The sequence below is a fragment of the Gavia stellata genome, chromosome 31, assembly GCF_030936135.1.
Source record: "Gavia stellata isolate bGavSte3 chromosome 31, bGavSte3.hap2, whole genome shotgun sequence".
Classification (NCBI taxonomy): domain Eukaryota; kingdom Metazoa; phylum Chordata; class Aves; order Gaviiformes; family Gaviidae; genus Gavia; species Gavia stellata.
The window spans coordinates 5,322,557-5,344,179 of NC_082624.1; the positions used below are offsets into that span (position 1 = coordinate 5,322,557).

The 21,623-nt window shown below is 40.7% G+C and overlaps 1 protein-coding gene across 1 annotated transcript in view; it reads left to right on the forward strand.

Moving 5' to 3' along the window:
- The window catches only part of KCNU1 (potassium calcium-activated channel subfamily U member 1), a 51,038-nt gene that overhangs the window by 22,922 nt on the left and 6,493 nt on the right, over positions 1-21,623 (forward strand). Inside the window, 5 exon segments of the mRNA XM_059831402.1 lie at positions 8,453-8,569; positions 11,447-11,546; positions 13,988-14,217; positions 14,690-14,862; positions 19,286-19,363. Of these exon segments, the coding sequence (XP_059687385.1) occupies positions 8,453-8,569; positions 11,447-11,546; positions 13,988-14,217; positions 14,690-14,862; positions 19,286-19,363 (698 nt within the window).

A 21,623-nucleotide genomic window follows, 5' to 3' on the forward strand; every position in this document is an offset into this window, starting at 1 on the left:
AGGAACAAAAATGTTACTAAGAGATATTTTGAAATCCCCTAAAGAAATAGCCAAATATGCAGATAAATAATTGTTCCCATCCCCATCAAGATTCTTCCTCATCACCATATCATAAAGACTTCATATTCTATCCAGTCAGTGCAGGTATGTTTTCTGGTGTTTAGTTTTAAATGACACCAGGGACTGGTCTTCCAACACTTCCCTGGGGAGGACATTTTACCGCACCGTTATTATTAGTTGCAGTATTTATTATTTGTATTATAGCGGTGCCTTGAGGCTTCTACTGGGATGGAGATCCTGTTAGGCTGGATGCTCTATATGTGCATGGTAAAAGGCAGTTTCTGCCTTAAAGAGCTCTCAGTCCATTTAGAAAGAGCAGACAAAGAGTGGGAAGGCAAAGGGAAGTAGGAAAGGGTGAAATGAGGTATCGAAAGTCATAGAGGAAACCTCACAATACAAAATACAGCTCTTTGGGGCTGACTCTTAATAACATTAGAATTCTCAAATTACTCCCAAATCATTTTTATTATTATTTAAACCAACAATAGAATTGGATCCAATTGCCCATTTTCAGACTAAGGTAAGGTTTTCCATCTGGGGTGTTCTGCTAATAGAAAAGCTAACACTAACCTTTTGCTTCCAAATTAGGATAGTTAGGACAGTGACCAAGGGTAGCTCCAGGTTCAAATCTCTTCTCCATTCAATTTAAGATGGTAAACTGCAATCTGATCCAGGGAAGGTAGACATTTTAATGCAAGTCTCATTTCCAAGGTTCTCTGGATATACAATAGGGATTACTTCCACTGTGTCATGCAGGCAGTGCTTTTAAAATTACTTGGATACTTACCCTCTTGCCCCTTTACAGGGTCCTTTGAAAATATCTGTGTTTATGGGACATTTTGCCAGCTAAATACTTAAATTCCTTTTTTTTATTTAAGCAGAAATTTGCATCTGAGATTGAGACAAGATTTACATGTGGGCTAACCAATGAAAAATGTAATCAAACCATAATTCAGGGAAATTCAATAAAGTATAGTGGGAAAGAATTAGGCATGGCCTATTATAAGACTCAAAACACATAACTTGGTTCAGGTCTTGCCAATATTGCCAGTCTCCTAGACTATTTTAATGAAAGATATCTTCTGTCGTATTGCATGTATTAAGTCTCATACATTTCTCCCTTTCTCTTTTGTTTTCCCCACTGAAAATAAGCAGATCTTTATATCCAGGGGAAGAACTTAATTAGTGTCATTAAAAAAAAAAGTCGTCACTAGCCAATACAAAAAACCCCTAAGACCTATAAAGCTCATCCAGAAGTGAATACATAAAGACCTGTCAGGATTTCTCAAGCACTTCTGAGCCCCTGCATCGATACACTTGCTTTACTAGTCATGGTTTTTCCACACATTCTTGCCTAAGGCATGACAAATTTAATGGTGTATGTTTTGCTGAATTGTTGACTCTTGTTTTTCATTCCTGCTAAGTTTGTAGTGAAGCATAAAAGAATGTTGTGAGCAAGGCTCCATGTGTACACAACTCTGCAATGTCTCCTTCCCTTTTGCCCTGGTCTAGTCACTTCAGCCAAGCAATGGATTAGTAGAAACTGAATTAGATTAAAAGGAAAACCAGGTTAAAGAACAAGTTTTAGCTCCCTGTTAATTGTAACTTATCTAGTGCCTGGATAATTGCTCGTAAATACCTGCTGAGTTGCCAAGCCTATGTTAAGGCTTGTCAGTCTTTAATAAATCTTAAAGACTTAAGATCCTACTCTTTGATGCTACCCATTGCTTCCCAATCCAAAGGTAGGGTAAAACAAGGCAGTAATGCTGAGTGTTCCAGCTCAGCTAATCTGGCAGAACGCATCACAATCTTTATAAATGTGTGAGAAGGGCTGTGCAAGAGCTCCTGGAAAGGTCATCGGTATTTTTGGAGCGATAAATCATGGAGGGAAAGATTTGCATTTTGGCTGTATAAAATCCAGGGCTGGATTAGAGAGAGCATACTTTGCAGTAGTATTTCTCTCCTGACTTGTTTTATTAGCTTCCTTTAAACATGTTACATTATTGCTTATAGAATTTCATTTACTTGGATTGGCAGCTTGATAAATATGTCTATTGGCGATGATTTGGATTGCTCTGGGCATTAATATTATTAAAACCTGTCACAAGGAAATGTCTGAAAGATGACTTACTGTAAAGATTACAGCATGAAATAAATCATACAATGGTATTTGTTACCGTTTATGGCCTCTTGGAGCCGAGTCAATCCCTTTTTATGTTGCATTATTTTTCAAGTTTTTATAGCCTTACATTATATATCGCTGTCAGAAATGAACAGATGGGGTGTCAAACACGAGCCTTCTGAATAATTCCCACCCTCGGGTTATTTGTATGAAGGACAAGTGTAAAACTGTGTTCTCAAGAAAAAGGAGATAGATAGAGGTGGAGAAAGTGTTGTTACAGTGAGCAAGATCCCTTTTGTCAGCAGGCACATTGTGCTTTTGATCACTACCTGGTATTTACGCTACAGGGTGGAGGCTCTGTGGAAAATTTAGCAGTCTGTTGGCATAGCAAAAAAACCTCGCAAGTTAGACAAGTTTCACGTTCCTTCAGCTTTACTTTTATTGTGAGAATGGGAGACACACATGGAAGGGGGTGTTTCAGTGATAGCCAAACCTCAGAGGGTTTGTAGAAACATGGAAGAGTGTGCATGCCTATAGGTACCTCTCAAACACTTCAGGGGTGGAATTCTAAAGGGAGTCCCTCCTGAACTACACAAATGGCATTTCTGGAGTTTGGGACACATAAGGAAGAAGATGAACAGGTATTTTGGACACTGGAAGTTTATGAACTGATGTTAGGCAGGGAGTTCCTCTAGGAAGAGGAGATAATATTTTGCATTCCACTTTTTGTTGTGTTGGTAAGTCACATTTTTCTTGCTGTGTATTTTTGAGGAGTACTTGTCAGAGTCAGGGTGACAGGTTGGATGGAGTGATAGTTAAGCTGATAAATGCACATGCAGTTAATTAGGTTTGTCTGAGATAAAAAATTCAGGTGGAAGACATCGTCCATGCATACTTTCGCCCAAGCTTTCTCTCTTCAGATTTCCAGCCCCCAGAGTCTTGTACAGGCATACAGAATGTAAATCAGCATTATTTTTGGAATGTGACTCTTCTTGGTATAAATGGATCTTTAAGCACCCCAATACATTGTTCTGTCAATGCAGGCTGGCTGAATCTTGCTCATGGAACACTGAAGTTTATCTTCACTGAAACTTGCACAACCAATAAGACTGATCAATCATTGTGATGGAGCAGATATTTTAGTGGATTTCTGACACAGAATACCTAGCTTCCATGTGTGCAAAATATGCCCAAACTTGTTTTGTACAGACTGTATCGTCTCTTTGCATGAAAACCAACTCTGTTTACTAGCATTGAAAGAGGGGTTTCACTTCTCTCGTTTTTTTTCAAAACCCCATAATAAGCAAAAGCATACTCCATTTTGGCTTTAAGTCACCGGAGATGTTACTGGTAACTCTAACAGGACTCTTCTTCCATCAGTGATTTACTTGATTCAATTGTGGTTGAATTTTGTATATAGACATCCAGTTTGGTGGTTGTTTTTTTTTTTTCTCCTTCCCTTGTGGAGAGCAAAACGTTCGGAATACTAGAAAGAAAGTCTCAGTCCTTGCCTGCCCTTGTACATAGAATTTTTTCTCAACTTCAGTTTGTATTCACGCTCACTGTATTTGGCACCTAAACTCCCTGTGATTTTAGCCAGCCGCCATTCCTTACGAATTTAGCCAGCTAATCCAGAGTTTATTCCAGGTTCTTTTTGAAGCTCTCTTCCCCTCTGTTCACATGCCTCTCTTGTTTCTCTGAGACTGAGATCAGAGTGCCTTATCCTTTGCAGCCTCTCCCTGTATTCCTCAGTGTCTTTTCTATATTTCATGCGAAAATACACCATCTCTCTCTTCCCCAGGCTCTTATCCCACATCTATCATCAAGCTTGCATAAGAGTTTTGGGGATTCACGTTCACCAGGCAAAGTACAGTTGTACTGCACATTGTAACTGAAGTTGCATCCACCTGTACATACTAATCCGATTCCACGTTATACAATAGTATAATCACTTAAAGAATTTGCATGACTGATGGTGTGAGTTCTGAGTGCATAAGGATAAGTTTCATAATTAGCTTTCCCTGTGAACTTGTGCAAACCAGTCTATTTATAATTTGGTCAGCTCCTGATTTTTAATGAGGGTGCTGAGAGTGACTGAAGCCTCTGGCAGCATGCATTTCATATTTTAATTACCCACAGTAATTCTGACAATTACGCCAATGTCATAAATCACATCATAATGACCCATTAAAAAAAACCACCCAGATTTAATGATTGGATGGGGATTTCAGTTAGAGATATGCAGTGGCTTAACAAGAAGCCAAAAGCTCCATGGAGTTTCAAAGTCTTCAGATCTTTTCGTTGAGCTGTGGGTCCAGAAGGTGAAGAAACATCATGCAAAGTTTCTTTCTCAGGCCAAGTCCTGATTTCCTAAGCAGGGGATTGCTTTTCGTGGGATGAAATCCATTCCTGTGTGCCAGGCTAGAGTTGGACTTCTACATGATTTGAGTCTTGGTAGCTAATTGGCCATTCTGGTCTCTGTCTTTGAGTCCAGGAGAATTTAGGATGTCACTTACTCTTGGCAATACTGGTATGGTAGTCACAAACATCCCTGGATGTCATACAAGCATAATGGCATTGGTTTTTAGACAGTTAACTTGAGTTATAGTAGGGATAGCATAGAGGTACAGCTCACATATTTTTCTGTTCTAGCAAATAGCTTTTGTTACATTGTCCATGGTTTAATGAAGTGTAAATTTATCTATCTTGTGTGTGGTGCTTAATGCCCTTCTTACCATTACCTGTTGTTGAGGAGGGCAACTCATAATGGATGGTCAACATCACATTGATTACATAGCATTTTCTCCTCTGGTTATTTCTTGGGTGGTGTCACCATGTGCCACCTCTTACACAGCCCTGAAACAACAGGGCTAAGCTAGGTCTGCAGGTAAGTCCTCTGAAGAACAGAGTCCGCACAAAGTTACCACCAGTTCAGCCAAAAATAACACTGTGCTACCCAGCATAGTCTATTATTCAGCTGGGTCCTGGCTCCCTGGTTTTGGCCCTTAATGAAAATCACTTCTATTATCTAAGATCTTGAGTGAGCCAAGTTCTGCTGTTTAGATTATTTTGCTATTAATAACGTCACAATAAGTGGGTGGAAGTAGCTAATGGCTCTAAGCCACAAATGATCCCAAATGTTCCCAGTCTCTACTCTCCTGTAAACCTTGACAGATTGGGAGTGCTTAGTAAAATATTGTAACACTCAACACGCATTTACAAGACAGCGATCTGTCCCATGACGGCTTCCAGATGTGTGAGTGTGTGCATTTTCATAATTCAAGAACAGATTCTATTGCCCTCTGTAGATCCCCCATCAGGCTGTTCATAAATGCTGCTCATAATTAAATTAATCCACTAACTAGCCATGCAAATTTTGATAAGCAGTGACCAGAAAAATAAAAACGGGGAAGTGTTGAGATGCTCTCAAAAAATGACAAGGTTGTCTTCAGAGATTATTTATCATTAGGAGAAGATTTGTTTTTTCCCTTCCTGTTTGCCAAATTCTACTTTGTCCTTTCATAAGTGACAACTGTTTCAAGGTTTTAATCTAATAATTAGAAGCTGAATTTTGCCACCCTTACTCAAGCTATCTACTGCCTTACTCTCTGAACAGTCTTTCTGGAATCAAAGCAATCCTCTATTCTGTGTGTGGGTAGCAGGATCAGACTCTAGTTTTTAAAATACAACCTGTGCCCAGCCCAAGTAGCGGTGGAAGAACAAAAATATGCGCATACAATTGCCCGTGCCAAGGAGAAGAAGCTGCATTTTATGTAGCCCTCCTGTGACCTCGGAAGGGGAGAGGGAGACTTTGGCAAAGATTTCACAAGGGATGTTATGAATAATGAGCTGTTTTCTGTCAGAAAGAACGGCTCATAGCTCTGACACATAAGATCTGCCTGCAGAAGTAGTATCCAGCTTCCCCACAATAACTGTGCTATATTAATTTGCAAAAGTGTTGGAGTTATTACACCTGGTTTGTATCTATGGTTGAACAACATGTCCTTATATAGTCGTGTTAGCTGAGGGAGGTGATTTGGATGGAGGTTGAATGCAGAAATGGAGAGCAGATAACAAAAGCAGAAGATGTCTTTTCTTATATGTCACTCTGAGGTTTCTTTAGTGAAGTAGACCCTAATGCATCTAGATCATCTTCAGACAATTCAGCCCAGTTATCCTTATGCATTCTGAATTTCCCCAGTGCTGCCAACTCTTCAGACTTTGCCACGCAGGTGTCAGGAGGAGTTCGTAAGGCATCATCACCTGGAGTCCTGTTATTAGAGAATCTTAGCTCTGTTTTAAAATGTGGTGTCAGACAGTGCCTATTAGACTAGGATTCAGCTTTCCTATTTGTGCATTGTGTAAGTCCCAATGCTACATGTCTCTTTCCATGCAGTTTTCTCAGTTCAACTTAGTTTACCTTTATTGTTGACATTTGCAACTCTAAATAAAGCAGAAGTCCCTAAACTTAGTGGGGGACTGTAAGTATTGCTGCAATATAGATGATAACTACAGACTATTTTTATTTTAGTGTATTCTGTACAACCACACTGATTTCACTGGGATTACATGTGCATTGCTTAGGGGCAGATTTGGTTCAATGGATGTAATTAAGAAAAATTTAACTACTCATTTTTAAGATTGGTTTTACTTGTTGCCTGATGTATTTGTTAATTATTGGATGGAACACTCTAAATTACAGTATTTTGCAATGACACATAATACCTCTGTGTCAATTAATTAAGCCTTGTAGTTCCTTGTGAGGTAGGGAAAGCACTTTGATGCATTGTGATCGGAGTGATATAATCCATGGTGATGAATAAGCCAAGTCCAGACAAGCACCATATTCTCACAGTGTGGGCCTGGGAGTGAGAAAAGGGGCTTTCTAGCAGCCTTCACAGGCACAGGCAATTTTCATTGTGTGTGAAACTCCACTCCTCCCTAAAGGAAAAGGTTAACATATGTGCGGATCTGGGAGCGATTCAAAAAACAATAAGAGGATTCCCAAATGGGATGTGAACTGAACAGTCCACATGCCAAGTGTTAAATCATCCCCAAGGCTGTGGTACAGAGGCAGGGGAAGGACGTCAGGGCGTTTGTGCTGGTGGGCTGGGGCTTTCCAGATCCAGCTGCTGGAGCAACCTGCTTGCGTCACACAGGTACCCACGGGTGTTTTCTCTCTGGAGTCTTTTGTGCACAGATTTCTCATGTGTGTAGGTTTCTGGGGACCAACGGTGCAACTCTTCCAGACCATGCTTGTCCTGAGGTGCTTTGTGAGTAGGCTTCTACTGCTTTATCTCTCTCTGGGCAAAATTTAGGACACAGAAATAAGCTCCAATTCCTGAGGATTTGCTGCTATTCTGTACTTAGAGCACAGAGGGCAAAGCAAATGAGCACAGACCTCGATGCGTACACATGACATTAAGACTCATTGTAGCCACATTTTCCCATGACAAGGAGCAGAAGAGCTGATGTCAGAAGACTGCAGTTGAGGGATTCAACAAAGCTTTAGGGCTTTGCAAAGGCATTATGAAGAATTTAAAGATAGCTTGTCAGCGGGAAGTTGTTGGCAGCTAACCATTTGATAAAAGGACTTCCACTCACTGCCTTCTAATGCTGTAGACAACTGTTAATCACTTATGTTAGTCCTCAAATGAAGTTTGAAACATCTTGGATGTGTCTGACCATCTTTTAGTGTAGCTGAGAGCTACATTATCTACTCTGATTCATGGAAACATGAGTAACTGGTTTATATTAGGTCATGGCTGTGGAAACAGGCAAAAAAGAAATGTTTTACTATGTTGCAGCACTCTCAATTCGACTCTGGTACGCTGGACCAAACTGCCATTTTGGATGATACATAAAGTATTGAACTGGGGTTACTTGCAGTATAAAACCAAATTTTTCTCCGAGTTTAATGGTGGGCTATTGTTGTAATAGACTCAGTTCATCTGTGGGTTGGACACAGACTAATTAAACCAGTGGCTTATGTACCTGACACTGTGGAACAGTATTTTCAGCTGTTCAGCCACTAGGACCACATTTTCAGACATGTCCACAGTCCAAAGTACCTGTGCTTTTGTAAGTCAGCTCCACTTGTGTGGTATTTGGTAATGTGGTCTTGTGCTTTTTTAATACTCTGTTCAGTGCAATGTAAGTGTAAGGACCTTGAATGAGAATGTGATAGAGAAAGAAAGGTAACACAGACGTGGCAACGCACAGCATCATGTGAATGCAGCTGTGTTCTTCCTGTGTTCTTCCTTCATGCAGAGCCAACACGGATAACTATGCACCCACAGCACAGTCAATTTGTGACCCAGATAACCTGCTAATGGCTATAGTGAGTGACTGTAGCTCAATCAGAGACTATTTCTGTCTCTCCGTCAGGTACTACAGCATGTCAGTTCCAGTGCCCTCATCCTCAAGCTCCTCAGAGTCCAGTGCAGGATGATTTATGAGTCTCTCAGGAAAATCAGATTTCCGTAAGAATCATGTAATTTGCAGAGTATATGGCAGAAGGAACCCTTAACTAAAGAATGGCTTGTTAAATCAGAATGTGCTTGGCTTTGGCAAGGTGGATGCCGTTTTGATGAAGTGGATTTCCTGCTGTCTTTTCTATCTCCCACTTTAGCGATCCAACAGGTGTTTTCTCCAAGGCATATATATTTCCCATAATATTAGAATGAGGAGTTGTCATTTCTGACAGGTTGTGTATATAGATGATGGCTTTATTATGATAGAGATATATACACTGATTGATTGGTAAATCTGAGTCAAGTAAGGGAGCTTGTGAGAAGGTAGTCTCTAACTTGCCAAAATACCATTTAATCACTGGCCTAAGGATTCATTATCTGAGGAGGAGACGTGTGGCTAATAGATGCAATTGCTTGCAGTTAGCACAGGGCTGCACAGAGACACTGCAGAGATTTAAAGGGGTACATGCTCCCCTTTCCCTCTAGTTTTGTACTAGCTTGATAAATTCAGGAGAGCCAATTTGAAGCCTCCCCCTGCCCCTGGTCAGAGATGCAAAATTACCTTTCATTTTGCTGAAGGGTGGGTAGTTCAAAGCTGATCAAAATAATGCTTCATGCAACATACTGTTTGCCTGTGAAACTTCTTGCTGCAAATGCTGCTGAGAGCAAGAACTGTGCAAGTGGCAGAAGAGAGCAACAGAGATAGGTATTGTGGTGGTTTTGGCTATGCTTTGTGAACTGCTGGAGATCGACGGACTTCAGCTAAAGGGCCTGGAAAAAGATTGGAAGCCTCATGGCTTGGTACCGCCAGGCTGTAAGAAGAGCAGAGCTGTGAGGCACCTGGAGCACACTGCTTTCTGTTTGCCCATCCTTTCTTTTCCCCTAGGCTACTTCCAGCTGCCAGTGCCTGCTGCTCTTGCCTCCTCTTGAGCACCAGTAGTGCAGCAGTCAGTGCATACAGATCAGTTTCTACCTCTTTGGTGCCTTTCTTGCCTGAAGGAAAGATTTTCCTGTGCTTTCCTCCATAAGGCATAGCTTGCACCTTGCTTTGCGTTATCTGCATTATCTGTCCACATTAAAGGTTAGATGGTGCTTGAGTTGGATCTGCTGTAGGCAATCCCTTTCTTTCTTATCCTGCGGTAGTGTGGAGGGAACAGAGATAGGAGACACTGCAGAGCTGGAAAGGACCAGCTTCCAGAATTTGGATTACAATTAAACCCAGCACATCATCGTAAGCATGTTGCAGAGGAGACTGGAGAGCAACTAGGCAAAAGTCGGTCATTACAGTTTACGTCTGTGCATTTAGTAGACCCGTTGTGGCTTTTATATCTTGTGCTGGTTTTAGGATAGGTGAACATTTATAAAAGTTGGAAATATATTAATTTAGAAGAACAAGGTAACCTATTCTAGTATGATCAGTCCTAGAATTTGTTATTAGTCCCTTAATTTAAGACCTGGGGAGCTAGCACAAACTGCAAAGGAGTTCCAGCCTGCTTTTGAATTCTCATGTGGAATGGGAGAGACTGTATAGCTACGCTGCAGTCATTGAAATGACTGTGACTTCTAACTAGTTATCCTGGGTATATGTTAATTGTATAGCTATGGCATCATGGAGTTTGGCACAAGCTGCCAACCACCCAGCCCCATTTGCAAAAATGAAGCAAATTCTCAGGTTCCTTAATGCTGTGCTAGGAAGTGCTAAACCTGATACCAGCATAAGCTGGTCTGTACAGAGCACAGCTAGATCCACCTTGCAGGCCTCATAATGAATGGCACCTTCCCCTAGCAAAATCCCCCCTCTCCTTTCTGTTAATCTCACCTCACCCAATACTGCATAGACATGATAAGGACAAATTGGACATGAAAAAGAAGTTTTTCTGGTCCTGACACTGTCTGGTCATACAGCTCGACTAAGGCTGTTGTGTTCAGTCTGTATTGTAATCCTAGATGGCAAGTTTCAGTTACCATTGTGATTTCAGTTACAGAGTGATTAAGTAAACTTTGCTCTTGAGCCAACTGTTCAAGGCTGAACCTACATAAAGCTAGAGAGACAGTGCTGAGCAAATGGTTTATCCAACAGATTCCAGGTCTTTTTCTGTCCATGCCTGGGCCATGAGGAGACATGTGAACAACCCCTTGTTGTTCGACATGACTTTGCGAACAATTCTGTTCTGTAGCAGTCCTTTCAAACAGTTTGATGTTCCAAGCAGCATCTGATTAAATGGCTTTTGTTTCATGTGGTCTTGTTGCTGCTTCTGAACTAACACAATGCTCACAAACACAGCTACATATCTGAAATTTGCTTCTAAGAATATCCTGCAGTATGGGCATAATTTAAAGTCCCTGAAGACAAGGGGAAAATTCCTGCTGACTTCTTTTTGCTCTTAATCAAGACCATGTTTATATAAATATTGCTGCAATGAATGTCCCCCTGAAGAACTCAGTATTTAAAATAATCCTAGGGACCAAGTCCAAACAGCTATAAACATCACAACTAATACAATAATTCAAGGAAACACTTTGCAGTATATTTTTTCTTATGTTTGTCTCACTCAGCTGACATTGATGAAGGAATTTCTCCATCACGCAACCATTTTCCCCCATACTGTCATGGTTAATATGTGATTCATACATCCTAATTTTTCCTTGCTACTATGAGAAATGAAAGCTATGATGTAGATAAAGCGGGCGTCTCAGCAGCAGCTGGAAATGTGATCTCAACTTGGGTAAACTGTAGCTGCCACTGCTGAGAGGTTGTTCTGTAGCTAAGAAGTTTCTCTCTCTGCTTTAGGGTTTTTGATGGCCAAGGAGAGGAGAACAGCAGAGTCATCCTAGATTCAACAGGAATGTTCCACTGATGTGATGCTGTTCCACTGCAGGAGGCTCTTCTGGTAGGTGTGGGGTATTTGCTTTTGGGATCCTCACATGTCTTCCTCCTTGTTCTCCTAGGAATAAGCTGGAGCTTCAATGCATTGATCTGGGTGGAGGGCACAGCACTCTCTAGTTTACTGCTGTTTATTTAGCAATGTTTTCTTAGCCAATTTCTAACTTTGATTTCATATGCAAAGGTAAGAGACAGACCCTGCCCTGGAGGGGAGGGACTGAGCATTTACCATTACCCCCTTTTTCAGGAGTGAGCTGCAGATAAAGTATCTTAACCAGGGTTGCATAGAGACTCTGTTGCAGTGGTGCGAGCTGAAGGCTCATTCCACGGCCATATTCCCTTATAATTTAGGTGGTAACCTGGGAACAGAGAAAGATCTCCAAGGTAACAAGTGATCAGTAAAGCCTTCCGTGTTCATCTAAAGCAGGGCAGGCTCCCCATTTCAGGAGAGGATCTCAGAAGATGGACAAAGGAAGGTCTGATTGACATCTATTTTATTTTAAAATTTTGTATGTTTTGTTTCCAGACCCCTGTGTCTGTGACATTATTGATCTGGATATCTTTAAGAGAATTTGGTTTATTTATTTAACGTGTCTAATCCGTAAAAGAACAAATCCCATCTAGAAATGGCAGGTTGTGCTCAGAGCTGCCAGAGAGCTGAGATGAGGCAACCAAATCTTGCAATGAGGTGATCAAAGATTTCATCAAAAATACAGAATGTTCAAGCTGTTCTGCCAGCTGGGAGACTTGTAGCAGGCTGGAATTCATGCTGCTTGAAATGCTGCAGCTTCCTTCCAAGCAAATAAAAGGACCCTATTGCCCAGCAACCTCCAAAATAGGATTAGTCATTATAAATGGGCAAATATCCCAATAGGACTGGAAGCTCAGCTCTGTGAATTGAAGGGTAACGTTTTGAAAAGATCTTACAGGCAGGTTTACATGAGGAAAAAGCTTACAACTGCTAGTGTGTCCTAACTCCCCATGTGCCACTTCTGCTTTGTACTGAGTGTTTGTGTGTAGCTAAGCTAGACTGTGCAAGGGGGTCTTTATGAGGATTAAGAATGTCCACAAAGGAAATTAGTGCATAATAGCTGTTGCACTTCATGTTCATGCAGTACCTTCCTTTGCAGTCACGACAGGCAAGCCCTCAAAAGCCTGGGAGTCTAAGATGTGTTTTTTGAGAGTGAGTTGGGTGCTTGACAAAGTCCCAGACTGTGCTTTGGGTTTTTAAAAGCTACGTTTTTAAAGTTGTTTAGGTGCTTAAAGGTATACTCCCACGGGATTTGTCATAATGCTTCAGCATTTCGTTCTGCTTGGAAACCATGGACAGCTAGATGGATATACTTCACAAAGTTCCTCCTTGATGTCCATGCAAAACACAGGGTGTCTAAACACATATCAAAATATGTTCCTCTAACTTTTACATAAGGTCGGCATTATTAAATAGTTGTTTTTTTGGAAATTTTAATTGTCAGTCTAATACAGCATAGAAATTTGAGAATTAATGTAATTTTTTTTTTCCTTGATCTCAGTAATAAAGTAATAAATGCCAGATATGGCCAACTTCTTGGCCCCAGATTGGAAGGAAGGCCTGAGTTCTTCTGTAGTGTCTTCAGAATGGCTCATCTGTCCCTGCTGCTCATTCACTATACTGACTGCTCCTGTTGGTCTTGTAATTGCGCATTTCCTCTGCAGATTTCAGCAGTAATAGTTTTTCCAATTGTTCCTATAAAATAAGCTATAAAATAGATTGTGTTTTTAATTGTTTAGCTTCATTCAGCAGACTAATCGTTGGACTTCAGGCATGTTGCATTAAATACAGCTAAAGGTTTCATTATTCAATTTAAACTAATCTAATTAGTTAGAGACAATCATTTAATTTGGTTATGATTCTAATCTCTCATCAGGAAACTTCTCCCTGACAAAGTCCCTTGTTTCTCTTTTGGAGAAAAAACTGCCAAGGAGTGAACATTGCAGGGATATACTGCTCCCACAGTTCCCAGTTGGTTAATGTGGACATTCATGCAATGGCTCTGACAAGCCTGGTTGGCTGACTTGGCCATACTACCTACCAACTCTGAGGCACCACACTAAGCAATACCCACTCCCCAGTATATTTTCCCAGACTAATTAGCTCATTTGAGAAACATGATCAATTAGCCAGGAAAAAAACACCAGGCCAAAGTCATTATTAAGCTCCTGGCATTAAACTAGTATTATTGCCTTGTTCTACATTTTTGATGTTTTATGCCAACATGTATGAATTTTTCACTGCTGTAGGATACACTTGGAATCCAAATACTTAATGAGAGATACTTCTTTTTATGTATAGTCCATTCTACCCATAGATATTACACAGCTAAGAAATGGTTTAAGTCTTTCTAACTGAAGAGAAAAATCTAAAATAAACCTAGTAGCTGGTTTAGCAGAATTCTGTTTTAAATTTAGAGTTGCAAGGACCAAACAGCACTGAACGTGCAGGATCACATTTTGGTCTGCGTCTTTGGCGATGCAAACTCACCGCTGATTGGGCTGCAGGACTTCGTGATGCCCTTAAGAGTTAGTAACTTCATTTACCATGAGTTGAAAGACATTGTTTTTCTTGGGTCTTTGGAATATCTGCAAAGAGAATGTAAATGTATTCAGAACTTCCCAAAGCTGTGGTTGTTCTCAATAAGAATTTTTTGCTTATTCTCTTTCCCTCTTCCTTCCTTTCTCTAGTTCTCTCTATTTATTTCTAAATAACTTTTAAAGCTTCTTGACGAGAGCACAATTCAGATTCAAAAAAGACCAAAATTATCTCAGGCTCTAGGCTTGTGCTTGAATCCAAGATGTTGTTGAAAAACTTTCCCTTCTTAAATATTTATTTTCTTTTGGGTGACTCTTGGTACTCTCTGGTTTCCTGCAGAAGTACTGAGAATCTAATCCTGATTGATCAGAGAAGAAAATTCACAGGTCTAGACTTGCAATTTCTTGGACGCTTCCCCATTTCCAAAGTTCCTCATATCCTGGAGATGTTTCCAAAACACATTTGTGCCAGCTGAGTTTAAAACACCTTTAATGTTCACCTTTCACCCTTAAAGATCCTTTATGTTCAACTTCCTCAGATTTCTCCTTATTATTATTTCTTTGGTTTTATCAGGGTATGTATGATCTCTCCTGTGCAGATCTGAGGGCAGTTAATGTCCAGGATTGCGCTGCATGCGCCATTCTGTCTTCCAACACCACTGCTTCAAGCAGTCCTTCTCTGGTGGACACAGAAAGCATCCTAGCCACTCTGAACATCCGATCCATGCAGGGTAAGTCCAGCTCAGCCCCACTAGGTAAGCATGCTTCCTTTTGCTGGTGAGCATGCTGATGCAACAAAAATGGAAGCTAAAGGAGGGAAGATTGAAAGGGTCGCTTGTCACTAGTCTGAGCCACAGCCTGTCTCTCCCAAATATAAATATGTAAGTTAAAAGGGCCAGAAGTCCATTTTAGTGTAGCTGTCTGTACAGTGTAGTCCAGTTTCCGTAGCTACAGGTATGCAAAGGCAGGAGTGATAAGCCAGCATCACTCCTGAAAATATGCTAGTTCCTCCTGCAAATTCTGAGTGAAGCTGGTGAAGCAAATTCTGAGTGAAGTGAAGGTTTCCAGTAAAGAGACCATGGCTGGAGGGTAAATGGTAACCAGTGTTGGTAACTACTGTATTATTTGCAAAACCACATGTGAGTGGAGGCCCCTTCCATCCTTCAAAAGAGAAAAACAATACCTTTCCTTCGAGGCTTGATAGGGTGGGTGCTCTGTTCCCAGACAGATAGAGCTTGTAGCTCAGAACTGCAGTGGAAGCAAAAACGGCTTCAGCCCTGCAGAATATTTATTGTATCTCTTCCTCCCTTAATTTGGCAAAGGAGTTAAGATTTGTCCTCCTCTTGAGAATGTGCAGTATTAATTAACTGAAGACGGGCTGAGAAATGGATGACTCTCCTAAGTGTTTCCCCTATACTTTATTATCATTCTAGGCTTTTAAAACAATGGCTATGCCAAAGAAAAGATTAGAGTGAGGCAGAGACAAGGTTTTTTAGTAATAACTAGACAAAATAATATCAATACACAACATATACAATCAGAACAGAAGACAAATTCTTTCTAAGGTGTATTTGAGTAAGAGGTAATTGTGACTTGAATAGATTACTTTTATCTAATGTATTTATTGCTATATAAATATAAAGATGTATGGAACTTTATTGATTGTATATAGAGAGGAAGTAAATAGTATGTAGTTTTTTATATATATATATATAATTTATGTATCTCCATCTATAGTGACAGATATAGATCCTGTACCTACTGTATCTTTATACCTATATATGAAAAAAGAGACACTCAGAGCAAAAAGGATATTTCATCCTATCAATCACTGTCCTACTCCCTTCCAGTGTTTTTTGTTTTATCACTCAGAATTGTGGTACATGGAGTGCAGAACTCTGAACTACAATGTGTGTATGGAAAATAGAGATGTGAGCATCTGTTCATCAAAACTTTCCCCAGCTGCCTTGCAGAGTTGACACTTGCTTGTTTCTCTCTGAGGTGGCAGCTTTTGGCTTGCTTTGTCTCCTTCCAGCAGAAGACCTCAGGGACCTAATGCTGACATAGGCGTGACCAGTTGGGTAAGTTGAGTCATGGCTGTTTAGGCATTTTACCAGGCATATCATTGTCAGAACGATCACCACCTGCATACTCCAAGTCTTTTTTTAATCCACAAGAATATATTTTTCCCTCATTTCCCTTGGGAAGATGGGCATGTGATGAGTTGCATCAGAAAAATGGATCTTGCAGATTTAAATCTGTTCAGCATCCTTGCTATCATGAGAAGTAGGAGAAAAGTTTATTCAATCATATTGGAAAAAACATAGTCAAGTTCTGTAGTTACAAGGTCCCTGAGAACAGTATCAAAAGGATTTCTGCTTGGGCAGAAAGAGGCTAGTATTCAGAACAGTTAGATCAGAGACATGCAGGCGCAAGGTTATTTCTGTATTACAGCTAATGCTGTGTTTCAGCACATGAGAACCAGACCAAATAGACACCACCATCTGTCAGGTATGAGCAGAAATCAGAATTGCTTGGATTGTCAGGAACCTGGGTAAAGTATGGTCTGGACATTAGAACAGGGGAATGGAAATCAGTGCTTCTGGGTTTCTTTTCTGGCTTTGAGAAGGGGCAGGATCAAGTAAGGGGCAGGATGTCAAAGCTTTTTCTATGTCTCTTACTCCTTTGCTGTGCATTCCTGGCAGCTACTAGAGGCATGCTGTACCTCAGCATAGAGCCCCATAACAATATTTATTTCCCAGGCTTGTTTAAAGCCAGATAAATTCAAGCTCACAATCTAGCAATACACAGATGCAAATTATTCTTGTTATTACCTATTACTGTGATCAGTTATTTCTGAAAGATTGATTTAAACTAGAGAGGATAGATTCTATCACCATTTACTGTAACAGCATTGTCTTACTCTAGTTGACAAAATACTGTTTCTAAACCCACCCTGGTTTATCCATTTAGGTATTTCACTTTGCATATTTATAAGGCAGCTATTGCCTAGCTCAGATGTTAGTGAATTGTCGCTCCATAAGCTGACTACAATTCCAGTCTAATAAATCTTTGGCTACTCAGTTAAGGCTATTCCTCTGTTTTACAGTGTTTTCTGTAGACAGAAAAGTAGTGTTCAGTTACAGGATGTCATCATCAATGAATAAAGATATATTTGCAAAATAAGGCTAAGATACAAGTTTCACTACCTAGCAGGTAGGAAAAGATTGAAGAATATTTGGGAGAGCTTTCTGAAGCAAAATGATTATGCAACTATTATCTGATTTAAAAAGAAAAGACAGAGACTGATGTTTCTCATTTAGTAGTTGCCATTGCTGATGGGATAGCAGATGACTTGGCTGGATATCCAGCTACCTTACCCATCCAAATCTTTTCTCATCCTCAGCTTTGATGCTGTAGACAAAGCTATAGCATTTTGCATCCTAACTGTAGTGGAAAATAGTTATTTGAAGGGAAGGCCCTGAGTTCCCTTAACAGATCAGGTGCTTTGGTAAGCATTGCAGCAGGCATAGTCTCAGTGTGGAGAGTGTAACAAAGCCCAAATCAATTGCATTTCCTGTGGTTTTAGATTTTGCTGTGAGCATTTCACACCCAACAAACCCAGGCCTGTTCTGCATATTACCTTTCTCATGCGGTAGAGAATTAGACAGGTCTTAAAGAACCAGACCCACACCGAGGTAAACATTACTTACACTTGCAAGAATGAGCATTTACTAGGGTCAGTGCTGATGCCAAGGACTTCTAGTCTTTCCCATGGAAAAATTTAGGTTTTCCAGTAATGCTGTAATTATCACCCTGTCATGTCACAAAGCAAACAGGTTGGCAAACCTAGGTACTGAACTAAATCTGTGGCATAATCTAAACATATAATGGTAATTAAACCTGACAACTTAATAAGATACTGAAATTCAAATGTACAGTAGTAACCTACAATTAAGTAATCTTTTGTAATAGCACCCTGCCAGTTCGTAAAATTTCAGGTAGAGCGCTGTGTACTGTTTCGTAGCAAAAATATTGACATAAGGAAAAGGTATCCAGGCAATGATCAGACATACATTCAAATCAACCGGTACAGTACATGGAAGGGTACAATAAAGGCAATGATTCATTTCAGGCATTCAGTTGCTGCCACTAGCATGCATTCTAGCATACTTGGGAAGGACTTTCTCTGCTGTTTTGAGGGATTGTGATGGCTGACATGTCTAATGAGTTTTTTGGCAGTCCATTGCCTAACATCAGAGATGGTTGATTAGAGCAACGGTCCATCTAGGACCCCATTAGTGTTTCTGATCTCCAACGGCCACATGCTCCTCCGAGCAGAGACGATCCATTGTACAGTATCTAAACTGGAAGAAGTTCCATGTCTAGCAAAATCTTTAATGGAGTTTAGAGTCCCATCATTCTGACTTTGGTACTATCTTGTGCAATAAGTAGTATTATTAATACTCAGTTACCCAGATGCTGTGTTGGTAGCAAAGGAAAAATTTAGATTTAATGGTAAGGGAGACAAGATTGGATGTGATCAAAACACAGAAAACAGACTTCAAATTGGGACTGATTCTGCTAAATCAGCTAGCTGGTGAGAACTGGGAGGAAATAAGGACACATGCTTCTAGAAACTTCTGGATTTGTCTTTTAAGTCTTTTTGGTTGCCAGGTTTTAAAAAAAATATGGTATATACTTTTGCCTTCATTCCTACAGCACATGTCCCATCTATTTACATACAGCCTTCTTGAAGGGGAAGGGAAAACCACAACCCCCTCCCTCCAAAGCCCTCTGAGTGCAAACTGGCTTAGTGGGGGCTTTGCGCCAAACAACACTGTAACCAGCACTGCTGCTCCACAGAGGGTAATTATATTTTAGTTTTGATGTCAATAAGCAGCTCCCAGGAGAGCTTTTCTTTTTTAATCCTTTGAAGCTCTGAGTGAATAAAGTGAGCCTTGGAAAAGCAAACCAAGGCAAGAAACTTTCTAAATATAGGAAATGCTTTGGGATTTTTGCATGACAATGACATTTTTAGGCATAGGTAAGAGATTTCCTGCATTTGTCAGTCTGAACCATTGTGCCTTGGTTTCTTCCTTTTTTTTCTTTTTCTTTTTCCTTTCTGCTTCTGCTAACTTCCCTCTCTCCTCATGTTGTTATTGACTGTTTCTACAGATGCTGTTTTCAGAGCAAGAGCATTGGGGAATCAATCACAGCCATGTTATAAAAGGATCCCCATCACTACAGAGCTGAGTAAGTTATTCTTTAGGAACAAGTTTCACAGAAGCAATATGCATGCTGCATTATTTATTTACCCCAGGCCCTTTTTAGAATTCACAGGCAGAAAGCAACAAGCACTACATGTCCAAGGAACATTAAAAGGTTTGACTTAGATTTTAATTCACTGGCTTTGAAGGAGTCAGGATGGTTTATCAGGAGAATAAATATAACAAAGTGTTACAAAGGTCTCAGTGTGTAGCAAAACTCCGAAGCATCCATTTAGGAGAAAGATAATGTCCTTGGGTTTTTTTTTCTACTGGACTGGATCTCAGGAGATCTGAGTTCTAGTCAAATGGCCTGTGTTCATCCCACCTATCCTAACATACTTCACTAAGGTAGGTAAATCAGAAGTGTATTTGCCTGGTTTACCCCCATTTTCAGTGGAGAAAGAGACACCACCAAAGGCAATTCTGCCCAGATGAAATCTAACTTGCCCTTTGGCCATGCTTTCCGCTCTGATTTTAAAAAGCACTGAGAGACTGTATGCCTAGTTTTCATCCCACAACAAAATGGGGTGAATCAAGGCCGAATTCTCTCTGTTCAATCCTCCCCTTTCTGAAATACTGGTGATGATTCCCTCCTCCTCTTCTGGATTATGGGGGTAGCTGCAGGCCTCCTCATTTGTACAAGTGGCTGTGAAAGAACAGAGCCTCTTCCAAACAGTCTGCAGTACACAGCATTGTGCAGTGACTGCTTGGGGTGCAGTACTTGGATGGGTCCCTGCATACGCCAAGGTGGACAGAGAAGGCAGGCATTTTACTCCAGAGCCCAAACACCTTTGTCCTTATTCCACAAGGCTCAGCCTCTCTAGCCTGCATTCATAACTGAAGTAACCCATGGAGTTCTTTCATGCTATTCTTGCCTATCTTTGTCTTCATCTCCCGATGGTTACAAACTAGATCTGTTAATTAGGAACATGTGCAGCAATGAACTGATTTTAGTAACATAGCAGTCAGTGTCAGAGCAGAGTGGTGTGGCTGGGCTGCCAGTCCTGAGGGACGTGGATGTTTAGCTCCATTTAAAGTGCTGACACAAGAATGTACCCATCAAATTAGCATAGCATGTTGCTAGGCATCATGACTGGCTCCTGACTCACTCAGGCTTGCTTGCTTGCTTTTTGGTCAATGCTTGTAAATGCTATGTGGGGTCAGCACATGTTGGGGTCCTTGCTTTCCAGTCCTCACCAGGTTTGCAGCTGGAACGGGGCTAGTAAGCAGCCTTGGCCTGTAGCAGGCACTAGCAATATTTTATTTATATGAAGCTCTGGTGTACTGCTTAGTCAAAATTTGCATCTGATGCGCTGTGTCCCAGAAGCAGTTAAGCACCTCAATGGGTTTTTCAGTCCTGTGTGCTCCTTAGACTGAAACGCTGAGGAGCTACTGCAAAAAAAAAGCACAAAATAATGGTAAGATAATGATGCCTCCTCCAGAGTAATTTCAGAATTCTTGAATTTTCCAGAGTGATATTTGGGTGTCTTGCACTGTAGTTTCGGCTTTTATTTCTGCTGTGTCCAAAAGTCTCAGACATGTTTTGAGCTGGCTACTGAGGCCCAGCTCCTCTGAGAAGATATTGTGCGGTCAAGCTAACATCTTCAGGCAGGCATTGCATCCCTGTGATTTCCCTCCAGGATGTGGTGTGTTAGTGGAGGGGAAAACATCTGCAATCTGTTGACATGACTTGGATTTTAGTCATGGCAGATCTTTGACAAAATAATGAATCGAGCCCAGTTCCTTAGCACATGAATGTCTGCCTCTGCTGTAGTCTTGAACAGCACAGAAACATGTTCAGAGTTACAGGGATGGGCTAGGAAGCAAAATAACCCCAAGAATTTAAAACCTGGAAGCACAAAACAACTAAACAAAAACAGCTGGAGCTTTCTTGTGATTGAATAAGCTTCCTGTAAGTCCCTCTGGTAGACCTTGAGCTAGACAAATGCTCACTTTTGTGCCTTTCTCTAGAAACAAGCTGAGAGGGGTAATACTCATGTGCCTTAGGTTGTAAGGGCTTTGCTCATTCTAGGCAGTTTCTTATTTCACAGCACCTGGAGTGTTGACCAAGGGTCATCTGTATCATTTGGTGCACCTGACACAACAAAGCCAGCAATACAATACATATCGCTAGCACTGTTGCTGCTCAAAACCTGCCATCAGAGAAGCTAAGACCCTTCGTACCTTCAGTTGAAATCCTGTCACCACTGACGTAAGTAGGAGTTCTGCAGTTAATCTTGACAGGC